This window comes from Malus domestica, chromosome 01 (assembly GCF_042453785.1).
Source record: "Malus domestica chromosome 01, GDT2T_hap1".
In the NCBI taxonomy this organism is placed as follows: Eukaryota; Viridiplantae; Streptophyta; class Magnoliopsida; order Rosales; family Rosaceae; genus Malus; species Malus domestica.
The window spans coordinates 9,097,386-9,114,429 of NC_091661.1; the positions used below are offsets into that span (position 1 = coordinate 9,097,386).

A 17,044-nucleotide genomic window follows, 5' to 3' on the forward strand; every position below is an offset into this window, starting at 1 on the left:
AAAACGTATTAACGTGCTTCAAAGTCATTTTTCTGTCTAATTCTCAACCTTTTTCTTACAATATGTGGGGTGTATTAAGATAATTTTTCATTGAAAAAGTAAATGTGGGGTGTATTAAGTATGCGTGGTTTATTCAACAATTTGTGGGGTGTTAATATAATAAGCCTTTTTTATTTGCTTAAGAACTTATTTTACAATATAAGCTTGTTCCAAATAACATTAGTTTAACTGACCTCGGGTTCAGCAAGGTAATATAGGAGATGGATTAGTTAGTTGAAAATATACACGAGTTTTGAGGGTTACTGGGGAGCAGATGGAGAATTGGTGGAACTGATAGTTTTGATGTTGACGAAGAGGCTTAGGGGGTTTGAATGCCAATGACAATGTAGCCCAAGAACTTGCACAACATGCATAATTTCGTAGCTTCGGATAGAAGAGGAGTCTCCGTGGTTGGTTTTTTTTTTTTTTTTTCTTCAAATAATAGATTTTGTTAAATTAGATATTAGATTAGTCATCGACTAAATTCAAATTCATGTTGTTATGCAAAGTCTTAACTTCATTCTACCACAGCCATAAATGACCACTTGCAGGCGTCTCCGTGGTTAATTTCGTGTATTATTGTTGACCCTAAAAACTACAAAGCCTACGTGGCGCGCAGGCCGAGTAATTAATGAGCTAACTACGTCATTCGGTGAATGCGGGGCGTGCCAACTCGTCGGCCGAGCTCGGCCGAGGAGTAAATTTGTTGATGTTGCGTTGGGTCGCGCTACTGACTTCTGCGTCTTGCGATTGCGGCCGAGAAAGGAACACGTCTCGGCCTCTTGGGCTCTCGAACCTGAAGACAAGGTTACTATTCTTACGAAGTTCAATATCAAATTCGGCTTTCAAGGTGCCGAATGTAATAACTGTAACACCTCACTTCATCGAGAAGGCTGATGAGATGACCTCGACCAATAAGGATTTAGAAACCCTTCTCGACCGAGACTTGGATAGGTAATCAATCGTTCTCGCCGCAGTGCTGTTGATGCCAACGGAAGATACTGCGAGACCGACTAACTCTACGGTGACAGAGCTATCTATGCCGACTTAAGATATCACCGGTTGCTTCCACAGTGCTGTTGATGCCAACGGAATATGTGTCAGCGAAAAAGGAAAAAGAAAAATCACAAGTTGTGAGAGTTTGCGCAGGGCAATTTTGTATTGATTTTGTGGGGCTCCTTCCGTTGCCACTGCCTCTCTATTTATAGAGCTAACTTAGCATAAAACCCGGCCGTGACCATCAATCACCACCACAAATAATAATCGTTACGCGGGGATGATTATCCAATGAGAATCGTAGCACTCAAATCTCTTTGGTGCTAACGCATTTCAGCCAAAACCACATAACAAATCATGGCATGCCAATTCCGTCTTTTGCTAAAGATAAGCATTGTCGTTCAAATCCTAGTCCCAAAGCCCTGGCATATCAAGCTTTATCCATAGGATATTCACTTCACCTATTTGGCAGCCTTGAGTTTGCTAATAATTATCCCATGCATGCATCACATTAGCTTACGTAATTAATCTTTCAAGTTGGACTCCACCTTGATCACCAACTGATGCCACCACGTGCTAGGACTCTTCTCATAATGCATGATGCTTAATCCCTGCATCGAATGATAAGAATCCCAAATTAAATCGAACTGTTCTGCTTGCTTCGATATAGTTTGCGTCACATTTATCTTGTATAAAAAGTGTCAAGATAATTCATTATTAAAAGATAATTATTATGATTAAAAATCATAATATTATCCCCTAACAACAATAAAATTATCTTAACTTTCCTATCCGACGGTGTGGAGCAATGCTTACTCAACGGCCTTGATCGCACGGGCCGATGGTGTAAATTTAGGTCCAAACAATTATGCAAACATATTAGATTTGGATTAAATTTGTATTAGATGGCAAGCGAGAAAAGCTCTTTTTAAATTCAGTATATTTATCTCCATAATTACACATTCTTCTAATTCGCCATGTCATTGGCAATGGTACACGAGAATCCCAAAATTATATATAAGATACACGAGAATCCCAAAATTATATATAAGATACATAAGATGTGACCATACACGGGCACTGCAGTGCACTGCACCTGCCCACACCACATTCGCTGTTCTATTATATCCAAAATTAAAGCCAAAATAAGTCTTGTTGGACGAACTTGACCTTCATTTCATCAATCATATCATCAGCAGCCAAGCGATGGAAGCTATATCTCGATTTATCTCCCACCTCTGCGCCCTCTCCATCATCTTCTTCACTCTTCTCATCCTCGAAATCGTAGTCCTTGCCCGTTCCGTCGCCGGACTAAACCCAAATTCAGGCAAACGTGTCATCACCACCACACAGTATCTCAAACTCATAGAGCAAAAGAATCCCACCATTTGCTACACAAAAAAGTTGAAGGCCACAGAATGCTCAGTTTGCTTATCGGATTTTGAGGAAGGTGACAAGGTTAGGGAGCTGAAATGCAAGCACACATTTCACAAGCATTGCCTTGACAAGTGGCTGCAACAGTATTGGGCCACGTGTCCACTTTGCAGGACTAAGGTATTGTCGGACGATGTTGTGGCCAGTTATCATCGGCTGAAAAATCAGGTAGAATACGACGGCAGCGATGAGGAGTTGATTTTCTTGTTATCTTCGTTGCAGGGTAATACCTTACATAGATTTTTCTAATCATACTGTCCTCTAATTTGAATTAGTATTCTATATATAAATGTTTCTTTTTTAATATTCCCTTTTTGTTAGCTATCTGTGTAATATAAATGCATTATTATTTTACTTTACTGTTTTTTCCTTTTTATTTTCTTGAGAGTTATGTAACTTTTATAAATATTGTAGATGATGTGATTAGTTAGTGGCAATCCGATGCGATTACTTAGATAAACTCAGTTTGTTAAGGGCCTAGCAGAAGAGCGTTTCCAAACCAGGACCATTTCTGCAATTTACTGTTCTATTTATCCAGCAATTGTCGTAACTGGCGGAACTGCATGGGAACTGGCTCAACCGGGAAAGGCCACCATCCCCCCACCCCCCAAAGAAAAAGGATTTTGAAGGAACCGGATCTGCTCCTAAGCTCAAGAGGGGATCCGGTTCCGATTTTGAAAGCCTTATATGCGCATTTGTACTAATAGGCTCTTTATGCAAATCGATTTTCCTTTTTTTTGTTTCAAAAAAAGGGGATTAGTTGTGGGACCTCTTTCACATCAAACTTCAACGATGTGAACAATATATTTTGCAAGTCTCGATTCATAGATCATCCTTGCACAATTCAATTTAATCTAAAACTATTTGCCTAAGTAATTATCATGATGAAATTTCATTGTTCCTTATAGAACAAAGTGTTTTGATATTGGCACAATCCTACCTTAAATCAATCACTACAAGAAAAGGAAGGTATGGGCCTAGGTAGGGATATTCAAATAAATCCAGCAGTTAGTAGGCTTCATTCAATTCACTGTGAAAGCAAAACGGGAAAATCTAATTGGTATGAACCAACTAAGAAGGGGTTCATTCTTCTTCCGGGTGTCCGCATCTCCACTTATTGATTGACCTAGCAACCTTTCTTCACTTTCATTGTTCATAACCTATCCCTACTGCGTAACCCCGCTTTGCATGGTTTACTTCTTCATTTCACTATCGTTCAATGCCTTGCTTCTTCGACTTTTAGAATCAAAAGATCATGATTTCTACTAACTTCTATCCAAAAATGCATGTACACCAAGTAAGGTCATTAAACCTATTTGCATGGGGCTTAAGCCTCGACCTTCATGCCAGTTAGGGACAACTGTAGAAAGTGAAGAACAATAGGGTAGGAAACATAAACCAGATAAAGAGAAATTGTTGGAATTCACACTTCATTCATTATCGTATGCTGATTATATACTACATTATCAACAAGAGTCTGAAGGAAAAATATTGTCCTAGCTAAGAACAAGAATGAACATTTGAATACTCATGCAAGCTATTAACACTTTAAAGTAGGCATGCATCCAAAAACAATTCATAAAACCCATGACTTTCAAAGCCTAGTATATGGTGAACCAAAATAAAATCTTTAACAACATTAAAGAGAAGTAAAGATTTAGTGATTCTTTACCCTTGAAGCTCATCCTTCATTACACAAGGGATTCACCCAAGTGGAGGGCCTTCAAGTCACCTCCAAGCTGTTTGAATCCTCCTTGTGTTTTCCTCCCTTTAGTGCTCCTTTGATGATTTGAGGAAAAAGGATTTGTTCTCCAAAAACATCAAAAGCTTGATGTCTCTAAGTCTCTTCACCAAGGTTGTATCTTGTGAAGATGATATGGATGACTAAGGAAAGAAGAGATTGCTAGATGTCCCTCCCCTTAGTGGCCGGCCTCCTTAGAAGAAAATGGAGAAAATGTTTCACCCAATTTCAACAAGAAGAACCCTAATTAGAAAATAGCTATAAAGTTGTATTTATAACCTTTTCTTTGGTGAGTGGCAAACTTGTAATTAAGCAAACTTTGCCCATCCACCCTAATGGCCGGCCATCCTTTGTTATTGGGCTAATTTGCCCATTTTGTTTTAGTTGTCATACAACTTAAACATAATGGGCCTTGTGGACCAAAACGCTTTTGGGCCCCGAAACCCAAAACCAACATATAAGCCCAATACGAACCTTTCGTATAATTAATTAACTAATTAATTAATCTTGACCATTCTTCAATTAAACGATTTAATTGCTTATCCATCTCATTTAATTTCTTCACATACATCCTTACTCGGTGTACGATCCATTAGGTTCTATTTAGCGAGGCAGTGGGCGATGTTACTCTTAACGATCGATTGTGAATTGAAACCACATTTCAATTCTCCCTTTTTGTTGATTAGTGTTTGCTAACCATTAGGGCTTCCACAAACCATGAGTGACGCCTAGCAGCATATCATGATTACCCAAGCTAAGTAGAATTGGTTGGAGAACCTATCCAGTTACAACTACAATGCAATACGATCCTTCTCTAATACAATACTCTTAATCACACTGTTGAAGTGATAGTTTGTTTCATGTCTACTATCCAATGTGATACTTTCCTATATGATTCCCTTGAATATGATTTGGAACAAACTTCCTAAGTCATATTCATTTGCTTTGGCCAAAGACTTTAGAATCATATCTTAGAGTATTCTCCCTCCATCATGGAAGGTTAGAGATCCCTTGTTGTGCATTCATATGCCTACATGACTAGATAGCTTGACCCCAACAATGCCGTGGACACTCCAAAGGAATGCCGTTGACAGGATCAAAGATCAAGGACCTAATCATTAGACATCGATGATGCCTCAGGTCAAAGGACTACTTTGCATATTGCAACCTTAGAGTTCATACATGACATGTATGTTCGAACTCTCTTTTGATCGTCGTTCAGTGAACTCGAGTACTCTTTCGAGCACCTATGTGTTTGTCTTAGTGTCCAACACCAAATGACTTGAGACTAGTTATACTCACGATTGAGTCAACATAACACATACTAGCCTTAGCGGATTGTCAATGCCCAATTAGCAATCCTATGGCTCGGAACGTTTTAGGAATGAACATAAGAGAAAGGTCTCGATAATCTAACTCATTAGATCACTTATCTCTTAGAACAAATACATTCCTTGGATTCCCTTATTGCTTAAACACATGATACAATAAATAGTGATTAACAATAAGATTTGCCCTTCATTAAACATATAAAAGTTTAATACAATAAGTATTCCAAAAAGCTATTACATCAAATGAGTGGCTTTGTGGGCATACTTCCAACAATCTCCCACTTGCACTCAAAGCCACCTTCCCATGTATCTAATACCCATCTTTTCCATATGACGGTCAAGCTGGATCTGAGACATTGGCTTTGTCAGTGGATCTGCTACGTTATCGGCTGAAGCAAGTTTGAGGATGTTGATTTTTCCCTCGGCAGCATATCTTCTAATGATATTGAAGCGTCTGTCGATATGCTTGTTCTTTTGATGTGCCCTGGGTTCCTTGGCTTGAGCTATCGCCCCACTATTATCACAGTACAAAGTTACTGGCGATGTAATGGTTGGAACCACCCCAAGTTCAGTGATGAACTTCTTCATCCAGAACGCTTCTTTGCCGGCTTCAGCTGCAGCGACATATTCAGCCTCTTTCGTGGAATCAGCAATTACACTTTGCTTCTTGCTTTTCCAACTGACAGCCCCACCATTCAGAGTGAATACATATCCGGAGTTGGAACTTCTATCATCGACGTCAGATTGGAAATCTGCGTCTGTATAGCCTTCCACTCGCAACTCTGATGCTCCTCTATACACGAGGAACATGTCCTTAGTTCTTCTTAAGTACTTAAGGACCGTCTTGACTGCTCCCCAGTGTTCTGATCCTGGGTTAGATTGATATCGACTAGTAATGCTCACAGCATATGCAATATCTGGCCTTGTGCATATCATGGCATACATGAGACTTCCTATGGCTGAAGCATAAGGAATACAACTCATTTGCCGTATCTCTTCAGGAGTTTTAGGTTCCATGGATTTAGAAAGGTGAATTCCATGTCCAACAGGAAGAAAACCTTTCTTAGATTGTTCCATCTGGAACCTACTTAGCACCTTATCAATGTACATAGATTGGGATAATCCAATTAATTTTCTGGATCTATCACGATAGAGCTTTATCCCAAGTACATAAGATGCATCTCCCAAATCTTTCATGTGGAAGGTTTTGGACAACCACACTTTTACAGAAGAAAGTACTGCAGTGTCATTCCCGAATAGTAATATGTCATCTACATATAACACTAGGAATACAACTACATCCCCAACGACCTTTTGATAAACACAATTGTCGTCTTCGTTTTGAGTAAAACCAAACGTTTTGATCTCGTTGTCGAAACGAATGTTCCAGCTCCTGGAGGCTTGCTTAAGTCCATAAATGGACCTTTGAAGCTTGCATACCTTAGTCTTTTCAGACTTGGACACGAAACCCTCGGGTTGAGTCATATAGAGCTCTTCCTCTAGGTAGCCGTTCAGAAAGGCCGTCTTCACGTCCATTTGCCATATCTCATAATCATGGTACGCAGCTATCGCAAGCAAAATATGAATGGACTTAATCATGGCTACAGGAGAGAAAGTTTCTTCATAGTCAATCCCTTCTCTTTGCCTGTAACCCTTGGCTACTAATCTAGCCTTATAAGTCTCCACGTTCCCATCAACGCCTATCTTCCTCTTGAAGACCCATTTGTTTCCAACAGGTACAATACCTTCTGGAGGGTCTACAAGAGTCCAGACCTGATTTTGATACATGGAATCCATCTCGGATTTCATGGCCTCTTGCCATCTCTTTGAATCAATGTCGGACATTGCTTCAGTGTAGTCTCTAGGGTCCTCCTTTGTTTCATTGTCGCCTAGAAGGTACAATTCATCAAAGTCATTGTCTAAGCCATACCTCTTAGGTGGCTTACTAACCCGTTCAGATCTACGTGGAGCTAGGGGTTCAGGAACAGGGTTGTCAATATGTCGAGTGCTTGTTTGTGGTTCATTATTAATCTCATTAATTTCCATCTGTTTGCTTACAGTTCCTTTGAGAACAAATTGTTCTTCAAGAAACATAGCATTTCTGGCGACAAAGACTTTCTGGTCGTCAGGATGGTAGAACTCATATCCCATAGTTTCTTTAGGATATCCCACAAAATAACATCTTACTGACCTCGCTTCAAGCTTAGTAGCTTCAAGCTTCTTGACATATGCTTCACAACCCCAAATCTTAACATGTTTAAGACTTGGCTTTCTTCCATGCCATATCTCATAGGGCGTTTGTGGAACTGACTTGGAAGGTACTCTATTAAGCAAGTAAGCTGCTGTATATAGAGCGTATCCCCAGAATGTTACTGGTAGATCAGCAGAACTCATCATAGAACGAACCATGTTCATCAAGGTTCGATTTCTCCTTTCAAAAACTCCATTGAGTTGTGGAGTTCCCGGTGGAGTCCACTGTGATATTATTCCACACTCTTTGAGGTAATCTAGGAACTCGTTACTCAGATATTCTCCCCCTCGATCCGATCTTAGGATCTTTATCTGTTTCCCAGTTTGCTTCTCAACTTCATTCTTGAATTCTTTGAACCTTTCAAAGGATTCTGACTTGTACTTCATAAGATACACATAGCCAAACCGAGAGTGATCGTCGGTGAATGTGATATAGTAGGAGAAGCCTCCTCTCGACGTAGTAGACATAGGTCCACATACATCAGTGTGGATTAACCCTAGAATTTCAGTGGCACGCTCTCCTTTTCTAGTAAATGGAGATTTGGTCATTTTCCCTTTCAAGCAACATTCATAAGTACCCATCCGGTCATCACCTAATGGGCGGAAATATCCGTCTTTCGACATCTTGCGAATCTTATCAAGGTTCACATGTCCAAGTTTAAGATGCCACATCTTTTCTTGGTTAACTTCTTCTCTAGCCCTTTTGGGTTTTGAGGTATTCCCGCTTTCAATACAGTGCAACCCACTATTCGTCTCTAGGTGAAAAAGTCCCTCTATCATATTACCATGAGAGATAATACGACCGTTCAAGTATAAAGTGCAACTCATTTTGTCAAACAATACTGAGTGCCCATCTCGTAAAAGCTTAGAGATGGAAATCAAATTCTTTATACATGAAGGAAAATATAAACAATTTTTAAGTTCCAGGACTTCCCCAGAGGGTAGGTTAAGCATGTAGGTGCCTATTGCTTTTGCTGAGATTTTAGTGCCGTTCCCAACTCGCACAACCATCTCATTATTGCGCAGTGATTTGCTCCCTACTAGTCCCTGCATCGTATTACAGATATGTTGACTAGCGCCTGAATCAAATATCCAGGAACTGGAGCTCACTGTAAAAGCACTCTCTATGACAGAAATAGTCTCTTCAAAAGTTCGTGTCATAAGGCTCGCAACGCGCACCCTGTATTTCTTCTTCCAACGTTCATCCTTTCCACAATGAAAGCATGTTCCTTTGGATTTCTTTGCCTTCTTCTTATGCAACCTTTTCCTTATGTTTGCAATCTCACTCCCACTGTCCATTTTGAAACCTTTTTCAAATCTACAGCACATGTCAATCATTTCTTTCAAAGAATGATCGAATCTATTCACTTTATAGTTTACAATAAACTTAGTGAAATCATCCGAGAGAGATGCAAGGAAAAAGTCTTGGGCCATTTTCCCATCGATGGAAGTTCCTAAACTTTTAAGATCTTTAAATATCTTTTCCATCTTTTGTCCATGTTTATGGACCGATGTCCCCATTGCCATTTTGGCATTCATTAGACTACAAACATTTGAGAATCGTACATTACTAGTCTCAATGTCATGCATCTTATGCAAACTTTCAACCATGGCACAAGAAGTGTCCATGTGCTTATGTAGCTTCATAAGCTCCTCACTAGGTGAAGTAAGGATCAAGCATTTGGCTTGTAAGTCATCCTCATAGTGTCTAACATAATTTTGACACTCCTCCTTTGAAGCTAATTTCGTAGGAGGTACATGAGGAGGGGATTGCTTAAGCACATACAATATGTCTTTAACCTTTGAGACATTCTCAATGTGGCGATACCAAGCAAGGAAACGTTGGCCCTTAAGGCCCCTTTTGTCAAGTATAATGGTGGGTATAATTTTAGGCATGTCGTTCACTACATAACATAATAGAAATCGTATTAGATTGTTTGTTTAAAGCTATTTGATTGGGTCTTTGAATCAAATAGTACCACCCACTATTTTTGGCAAATTCCACATCCCTCAATAGAATTCGAGAGTTATATTGAACTCTTAGCGGGTTATGGGAGACTCACCATTACCAAGCCCACCTCACGATGATACGATATTGGTTAGCAAAAATAATGATGAGAGAATAACGCATTATTCATTTACAACTTTTGTAATTACCCATCCGTTTGGCCTCTAGAGAATGTTGCCTCACGATGATACGATATCGGCACCATTGCACTTAGTTAAGTCATTCCCACCATGCTTAGTTCATGAAGGGGTTCAAGAATAGCCTTACAATGATATGATATCGGCTATCCTCGTTGCCTACACTCACCTCATCATATGTTTATGGACTTCTCCTGGATGTAAGCACATACTTTGTACTCCCCCATGATAGGGTGAAGCCGGTGCATGAGTCACAAACGATTGGAGCCCACCATGGTGGAAGGCCTACGAAGAGATGTTCAAAACATCTCTCGCTTATCAACTTAATATTCGTTTGTCGAGGGAGTAGTTTTGGGCTACATCAAAACATTTTAATCACATTAAAAGAACTTGGGCCTATCACAACTATTGGTCCAAGTCAATATGAATTAGTAGCATATAATACTCCCATTGTTTCGTTGAAACAAGCGAGACTATATGGAACTACTAACGAATGCATTGCATCCTCATATGGACTATATAGTCATATTAGGTTTTAGGATGATTATGAACCGATTAATTTGATCCAACACGAGCCTTGTGTTGGACCTTGGGTTTAAGGTAGATAGTTGTTGATTTTAGTTACGCGTTTAATCTAATTAAACCGTTATTTCCTATTGGGCGTTGGACCCAACTATTCCATTTTGCATACATATAAACAAAAAGGAATACATGAAATAATAATAAGGGCTTATGCCCTTTTACAACACAAATCAAATGATGGACTTATGTCCATTTACAACAACTTGAATTAATCAAATTACATTCAAATCTATACTACCAAAACCCAAACATTCATAATGTAAAGCGGCCAATCACATAGCTCAATTATCGAGGCCTTTGGTTCATAATCACCCTTTTCTCAATTAATCACATTAACTAAGAAAGCAACTTAAACAATTGGTTTTTGGATCCATAGAATTGATTTAAATGGAACTAAATGAAATGAAAATCCAATTCTCATTAAAGAGACAAAACAATTTTGTTCTCATTTTATTTGGGCCAAAAGGAAACTATGACCACAACAATTGGGCCATAATGCAAATACAAAAACTTTTGGGGTCACTTTGTAAAAACACAATAGTCGACAACTTCATGTAATTACAACTAGATCCCAAAATTTCATTAATGTAAAAACATCATTAAAGGATCAAAACAATTTGTCCTTTAGCGTTTTAGGGCCTTAATGTAAAAACGTAAACTTTTGGGCCAAAATGCAAAAACACAAAATTTTCACAACTTTATGTAATTGCACAAAAGGCCCCAAAAGTACCCCACTTGTTGGGGTGGCCGGCCATTGAGGGTGTGAACAAGTGTGAAAGGGTTTTAGTGCATGCATGTGCAATATGCAAGTTGATTTTGGTGGGTGAGGTAAAGGTGAAGTTGATTGTTTGTAAGAAAATGTTTTGTAAAACATTAATTAGTTTAGACAAACATTAAAGCCAATTTTAATGCTTCACCAATATCTATCACCCATCAAAATTAAACCAAAACTTTATGAAAAACATAAAACTTTTGAATCAAAACTTCAAACCTTTTTGTTCTTGGCAAGAACTTCAAGAACATTTGAAGAACACCATGAAAACTCATAATAGCTCCATGGATGTTTTCATTCACCAAAACTCAATTTTTCACCACTCAAAAGAGGGCTAATATCCTAGGGTACTTAGGGGTTCCAAAAGTCACCTTAAAACCATTTTAACAAAACAAACATGAACCCAAAAAATCACCCTAAGGATTTGGCCGAATTTCCCAAAACTCATGGCACCAAATTTTAGTTCCAATATTCAAGCTTAAATGAAATACATCTACAACATTTGAGATGCTAAATTTTCTAGCAAAATTTATATATTCAAAAGCAAGAACAAAGCTTGTAACATTTACAACATTTAAATCACATATTATGAAAATCACAAAACCCAAAAGGATTCACCATACACTAGGCCTAGGCTCTGATACCACTTGAAGGAAAAATATTGTCCTAGCTAAGAACAAGAATGAACATTTGAATACTCATGCAAGCTATTAACACTTTAAAGTAGGCATGCATCCAAAAACAATTCATAAAACCCATGACTTTCAAAGCCTAGTATATGGTGAACCAAAATACAATCTTTAACAACATTAAAGAGAAGTAAAGATTTAGTGATTCTTTACCCTTGAAGCTCATCCTTGATTACACAAGGGATTCACCCAAGTGGAGGGCCTTCAAGTCACCTCCAAGCTCTTTGAATCCTCCTTGTGTTTTCCTCCCTTTAGTGCTCCTTTGATGATTTGAGGAAAAAGGATTTGTTCTCCAAAAACATCAAAAGCTTGATGTCTCTAAGTCTCTTCACCAAGGTTGTATCTTGTGAAGATGATATGGATGACTAAGGAAAGAAGAGATTGCTAGATGTCCCTCCCCTTAGTGGCCGGCCTCCTTAGAAGAAAATGGAGAAAATGTTTCACCCAATTTCAACAAGAAGAACCCTAATTAGAAAATAGCTATAAAGTTGTATTTATAACCTTTTCTTTGGTGAGTGGCAAACTTGTAATTAAGCAAACTTTGCCCATCCACCTTAATGGCCGGCCATCCTTTGTTATTGGGCTAATTTGCCCATTTTGTTTTAGTTGTCATACAACTTAAACATAATGGGCCTTGTGGACCAAAACGCTTTTGGGCCCCGAAACCCAAAACCAACATATAAGCCCAATACGAACCTTTCGTATAATTAATTAACTAATTAATTAATCTTGACCATTCTTCAATTAAACCATTTAATTGCTTATCCATCTCATTTAATTTCTTCACATACATCCTTACTCGGTGTACGATCCATTAGGTTCTATTTAGCGAGGCAGTGGGCGATGTTACTCTTAACGATCGATTGTGAATTGAAACCACATTTCAATTCTCCCTTTTTGTTGATTAGTGTTTGCTAACCATTAGGGCTTCCACAAACCATGAGTGACGCCTAGCAGCATATCATGATTACCCAAGCTAAGTAGAATTGGTTGGAGAACCTATCCAGTTACAACTACAATGCAATACGATCCTTCTCTAATACAATACTCTTAATCACATTGTTTAAGTGATAGTTTGTTTCATGTCTACTATCCAATGTGATATTTTCCTATATGATTCCCTTGAATATGATTTGGAATAAACTTTCTAAGTCATATTCATTTTCTTTGGCCAAAGACTTTAGAATCATATCTTAGAGTATTCTCCCTCCATCATGGAAGGTTAGAGATCCCTTGTTGTGCATTCATATGCCTACATGACTAGATAGCTTGACCCCAACAATGCCGTGGACACTCCAAAGGAATGTCGTTGACAGGATCAAAGATCAAGGACCTAATCATTAGACATCGATGATGCCTCAGGTCAAAGGACTACTTTGCATATTGCAACCTTAGAGTTCATACATGACATGTATGTTCGAACTCTCTTTTGATCGTCGTTCAGTGAACTCGAGTACTCTTTCGAGCACCTATGTGTTTGTCTTAGTGTCCAACACCAAATGACTTGAGACTAGTTATACTCACGATTGAGTCAACATAACACATACTAGCCTTAGCGGATTGTCAATGCCCAATTAGCAATCCTATGGCTAGGAACGTTTTAGGAATGAACATAAGAGAAAGGTCTCGATAATCTAACTCATTAGATCACTTATCTCTTAGAACAAATACATTCCTTGGATTCCCTTATTGCTTAAACACATGATACAATAAATAGTGATTAACAATAAGATTTGCCCTTCATTAAACATATAAAAGTTTAATACAATAAGTATTCCAAAAAGCTATTACATCAAATGAGTGGCTTTGTGGGCATACTTCCAACAGAGTCCTATATGAGATTAGATTACATGAGAGAATATTCTAAGTATACAAGTAACAAGCGAATAGTGTACGTGATCTAGGACTCTAGATTAACACCCCTTCCGCAAACTTAGCGGCGGAGGACGAACGAGTTTGGATCGTAGCTGCTGGTGGCGCGACTTCAGCAACCCTTTAGTTAGCAAATCAGCGGGTTCATCCACAAATGGTTGGTAACAGACTTGATGGCTGCCAACAGCTACGCGTTCACGAATGAAGTGATAGTCGAGCTCAATATGCCGAGTGCGTGCGTGAAAAATAGGGTTCGCCGCCATATAGGTGGCGCTTAAGTTGTCATAGTAAAGATATGCTGGGAAAACTGAAGTAATACCTAACTGATAAAATAAGTAGGATAACCACGTAGTCTCGGCACAAGCATGAGACAGAGCCCTATACTTGAATTCCGCACTTAACTTGGAAATTGTGGGTTGTTTCTTTGAACACCAAGAGATTAAATTGGTACCGTGGTAAACAAGATAACCTATCGTGGATCATTGTGTGTCAACACAACCAGCCTAATCGGCGTTTAAGTAAGCTGAAATGCGAGAGTGTAGGGGGCTGTGGTGTGAGGAATAAACCTTGGTCAAGGGAGACCTTAACGTACTGTAGAATGCATTTAACTGCAACCATGTGAGGAACCCGATGAGCGCTTATATATTGAGCCACACTGTTGACGGCAAAGGTGATGTCTAGCCGAGTGAGCGTAAGATACTGTAGACAGCCAACGAGGTAGCAATATTCTGATGGTGAAGCTAACAAGTCACCGGTATGGGCAAAGAGGATGTGTTTAGCAGCCATAGGAGCGGAGCTGGGCTTGCACTCTAGCATTTGAGCATAATGTAACAAATCAGAAGCATATTTTGTCTGAGACATTTGAAGGTCGTGATCTGTGCGATGCACCTATAAGCCTAGGAAAAAGGTTAAAGGACCTAGGTCTTTGAGATCAAAAGCTTGGCCAAGGTGGAAGACAAACTGCTGTAAGATGTGGCGGTGGCTGCTGGTGAGAATGATGTCGTCAACATACAGTACCAAGATGATAATGTGAGATTGATGGCGAAGTATGAATAAGGAATTATCGGCATGACTTTGGCGGAACCCATAACTCAGCAGGGAATGAACTAAAACGGTGAAACCATGCTCGCGGAGCTTGTTTGAGACCGTAGAGTACCTTGACTAAACGACAAACGTGATGAGGATGTTGAGGGTTAACAAACCCAGGTGGCTGCAACATATATACTTCCTAAGTCAAATGGCCATGGATGAATGCATTTTTAATGTCCAATTGACGAAGTTCCCAGCCCCAAGAAATCGTTTTACTACTAAACGTGCCTTGTAGCTATTGATGTTGCCATCAGGCTTTCGTTTAATACGGAAGACCCATTTGCATCCTACTTTATGTTGATGTGGAGATGGAGGAACAAGTATCCAAGTTTGATTCTTCATTAATGCATTAATTTGGTTAGACATAGCATCGCACCACTCTTGTTTACGATTAGCCTGAGAGAAGTACGTAGGCTCATCAGTAGACAAAGAAATTTGTAATGCATAAAGTAAGGGATACCTAACACTGCCATCAGTCCATGTTTTTGGTTGTCGAGTGCTAACTTTGGTTCTGGTAACCATAGGATGAGTGGGTTGTGCATGAGGAGCAGGACCCACGAGTTAAGATGAAGTAGGCCTATTAGAGATGGCAGGCTCTAAAGTGGGTGCTAACGCACTAGTAGGCCAAGGAGGTGACGACACGAGAGCGGGAGATGAGGGTTCAAAAGGTAAGGTAGGCAATAGGCCTGCTACCGGGGACAGTTGGCCTAGTGGTGTAGGTGTTGGGTGGCTATCAACAATTGGAAAGAGGTCCAATTCAACAAAAGAAGCAGAGGCTGAAGGCTTGGCCTGTTTATACGGAAAAGCTGTCTTATAAAAAACAACATGACCGGAAATGTATACACGGCCCGTAGTGATATCAAGGCAACGGTAACCTTTATCGTTAGCACTATAACCAATAAAAATGCATTCAATGGATCGGTTCATTAATCTATTCTTAACATAAGGTCCAAGAAATGGAAAACAGGAACAACCAAAAGTGCGTAAGTGAGAATAGGATGGGGATTAACCAAACAAAAGTGTATGAGGGGTACACCAACGAAGTGTAGAAGTGGGAAGTAAGCTAATGAGATGAACGGCGGTGAGCGCTGCTTCCACCCATAATTTAAGTGGGGCGTGTGCAGCGGCAAGCAGGGTATGCGTCATGTCGGAGATATGACGATGCTTGCGCTCAGCCAAGCCATTCTGTTGTGGTGTATGAGGACAGGAAATACACTGTTGAATACCAGAAAGACGACATAGTTCAGACATAGAATTATTAACATACTCAGTGCCTCCATCACTTTGAAGGAATTTTATGTGCATATTAAATATATTTTTAGTCATAGCCACTAAGGTTTGAAAATAATGAAAAACTTTAGATTTCCTTTTCATTGGATAAATCCATGTAATGAGAATAATCATCGGTGAAAAGCACATAATACCTAAAGCTAGAAATAGAATCAACCGTACACATCCAAACATCAGAATGTATTAAATAAAATGGAACTGACGCACGTTCATTATTTAAAGGAAAAGGAAGCTGAGTTGATTTACTTAATGCACAGCTTTTACAAAAGGGAAATGAGGTTGAAAATTTAGAACGTAAAGTAGAACCTAAATGAGATAAAACTGATGCAGACGGGTGACCAAGACGCTGATGCCAGACAGTGGAGAGGGCAGTGAGCGCGTGAGGTGACGGAAGGGGCAATGGATATAAACCATCTTTACATGGGCCCTAAAAAGTAGGGAACCATAATGTAAGTCATAGATACAAATAAATTGAGGAAAGAAACATTGTTATCGCCGGTAAATCGAGCCACAGATAAGAGATTTTTCCAAAGAGATGGAACAAGAAAAACATTTTTAAGTGCGAAGGGAAGAGAATTAAGAGAAATAGGAATAGTACCAGTGGACGTTATGTTAAGATGGTCACCATTACCCAATTGAACCGAATTATTACCATTGTAATGTTGCAAATATTGGAGGGTGCTAGAATCACTGGTCATGTGATGGGTGGCTGTTGGAAATATGCCCTGAAAGTCAATCTTTGGAAGAAACCTTTCAGGACAATAAATGGATGTATAGATGACTCTTATACATCAAATGGCAAAGATACTATTTA

At 39.2% G+C, this 17,044-nt stretch overlaps 1 protein-coding gene across 1 annotated transcript; it reads left to right on the top strand.

Moving 5' to 3' along the window:
- The first annotated feature begins 2,241 nt into the window (after positions 1 to 2,241).
- Positions 2,242 to 3,096, top strand: LOC103410546 (RING-H2 finger protein ATL72-like). Its single transcript, XM_029104148.2, has 2 exons — positions 2,242 to 2,692; positions 3,008 to 3,096. The coding sequence occupies exons 1-2, from the start codon at positions 2,242 to 2,244 to the stop codon at positions 3,094 to 3,096; spliced, it is 540 nt and encodes a 179-aa protein (XP_028959981.2).
- Positions 3,097 to 17,044: the final 13,948 nt, after the last annotated feature.

Bases quoted from the DNA above. Each gene is read 5' to 3' on its own strand.
- LOC103410546 (XM_029104148.2), top strand. From the start codon at position 2,242: ATGGAAGCTATATCTCGATTTATCTCCCACCTCTGCGCCCTCTCCATC. The intron at 2,693-3,007 runs GTAATACCTTAC...CTATTTATCCAG, and splicing joins CTTGTTATCTTCGTTGCAGG to CAATTGTCGTAACTGGCGGA.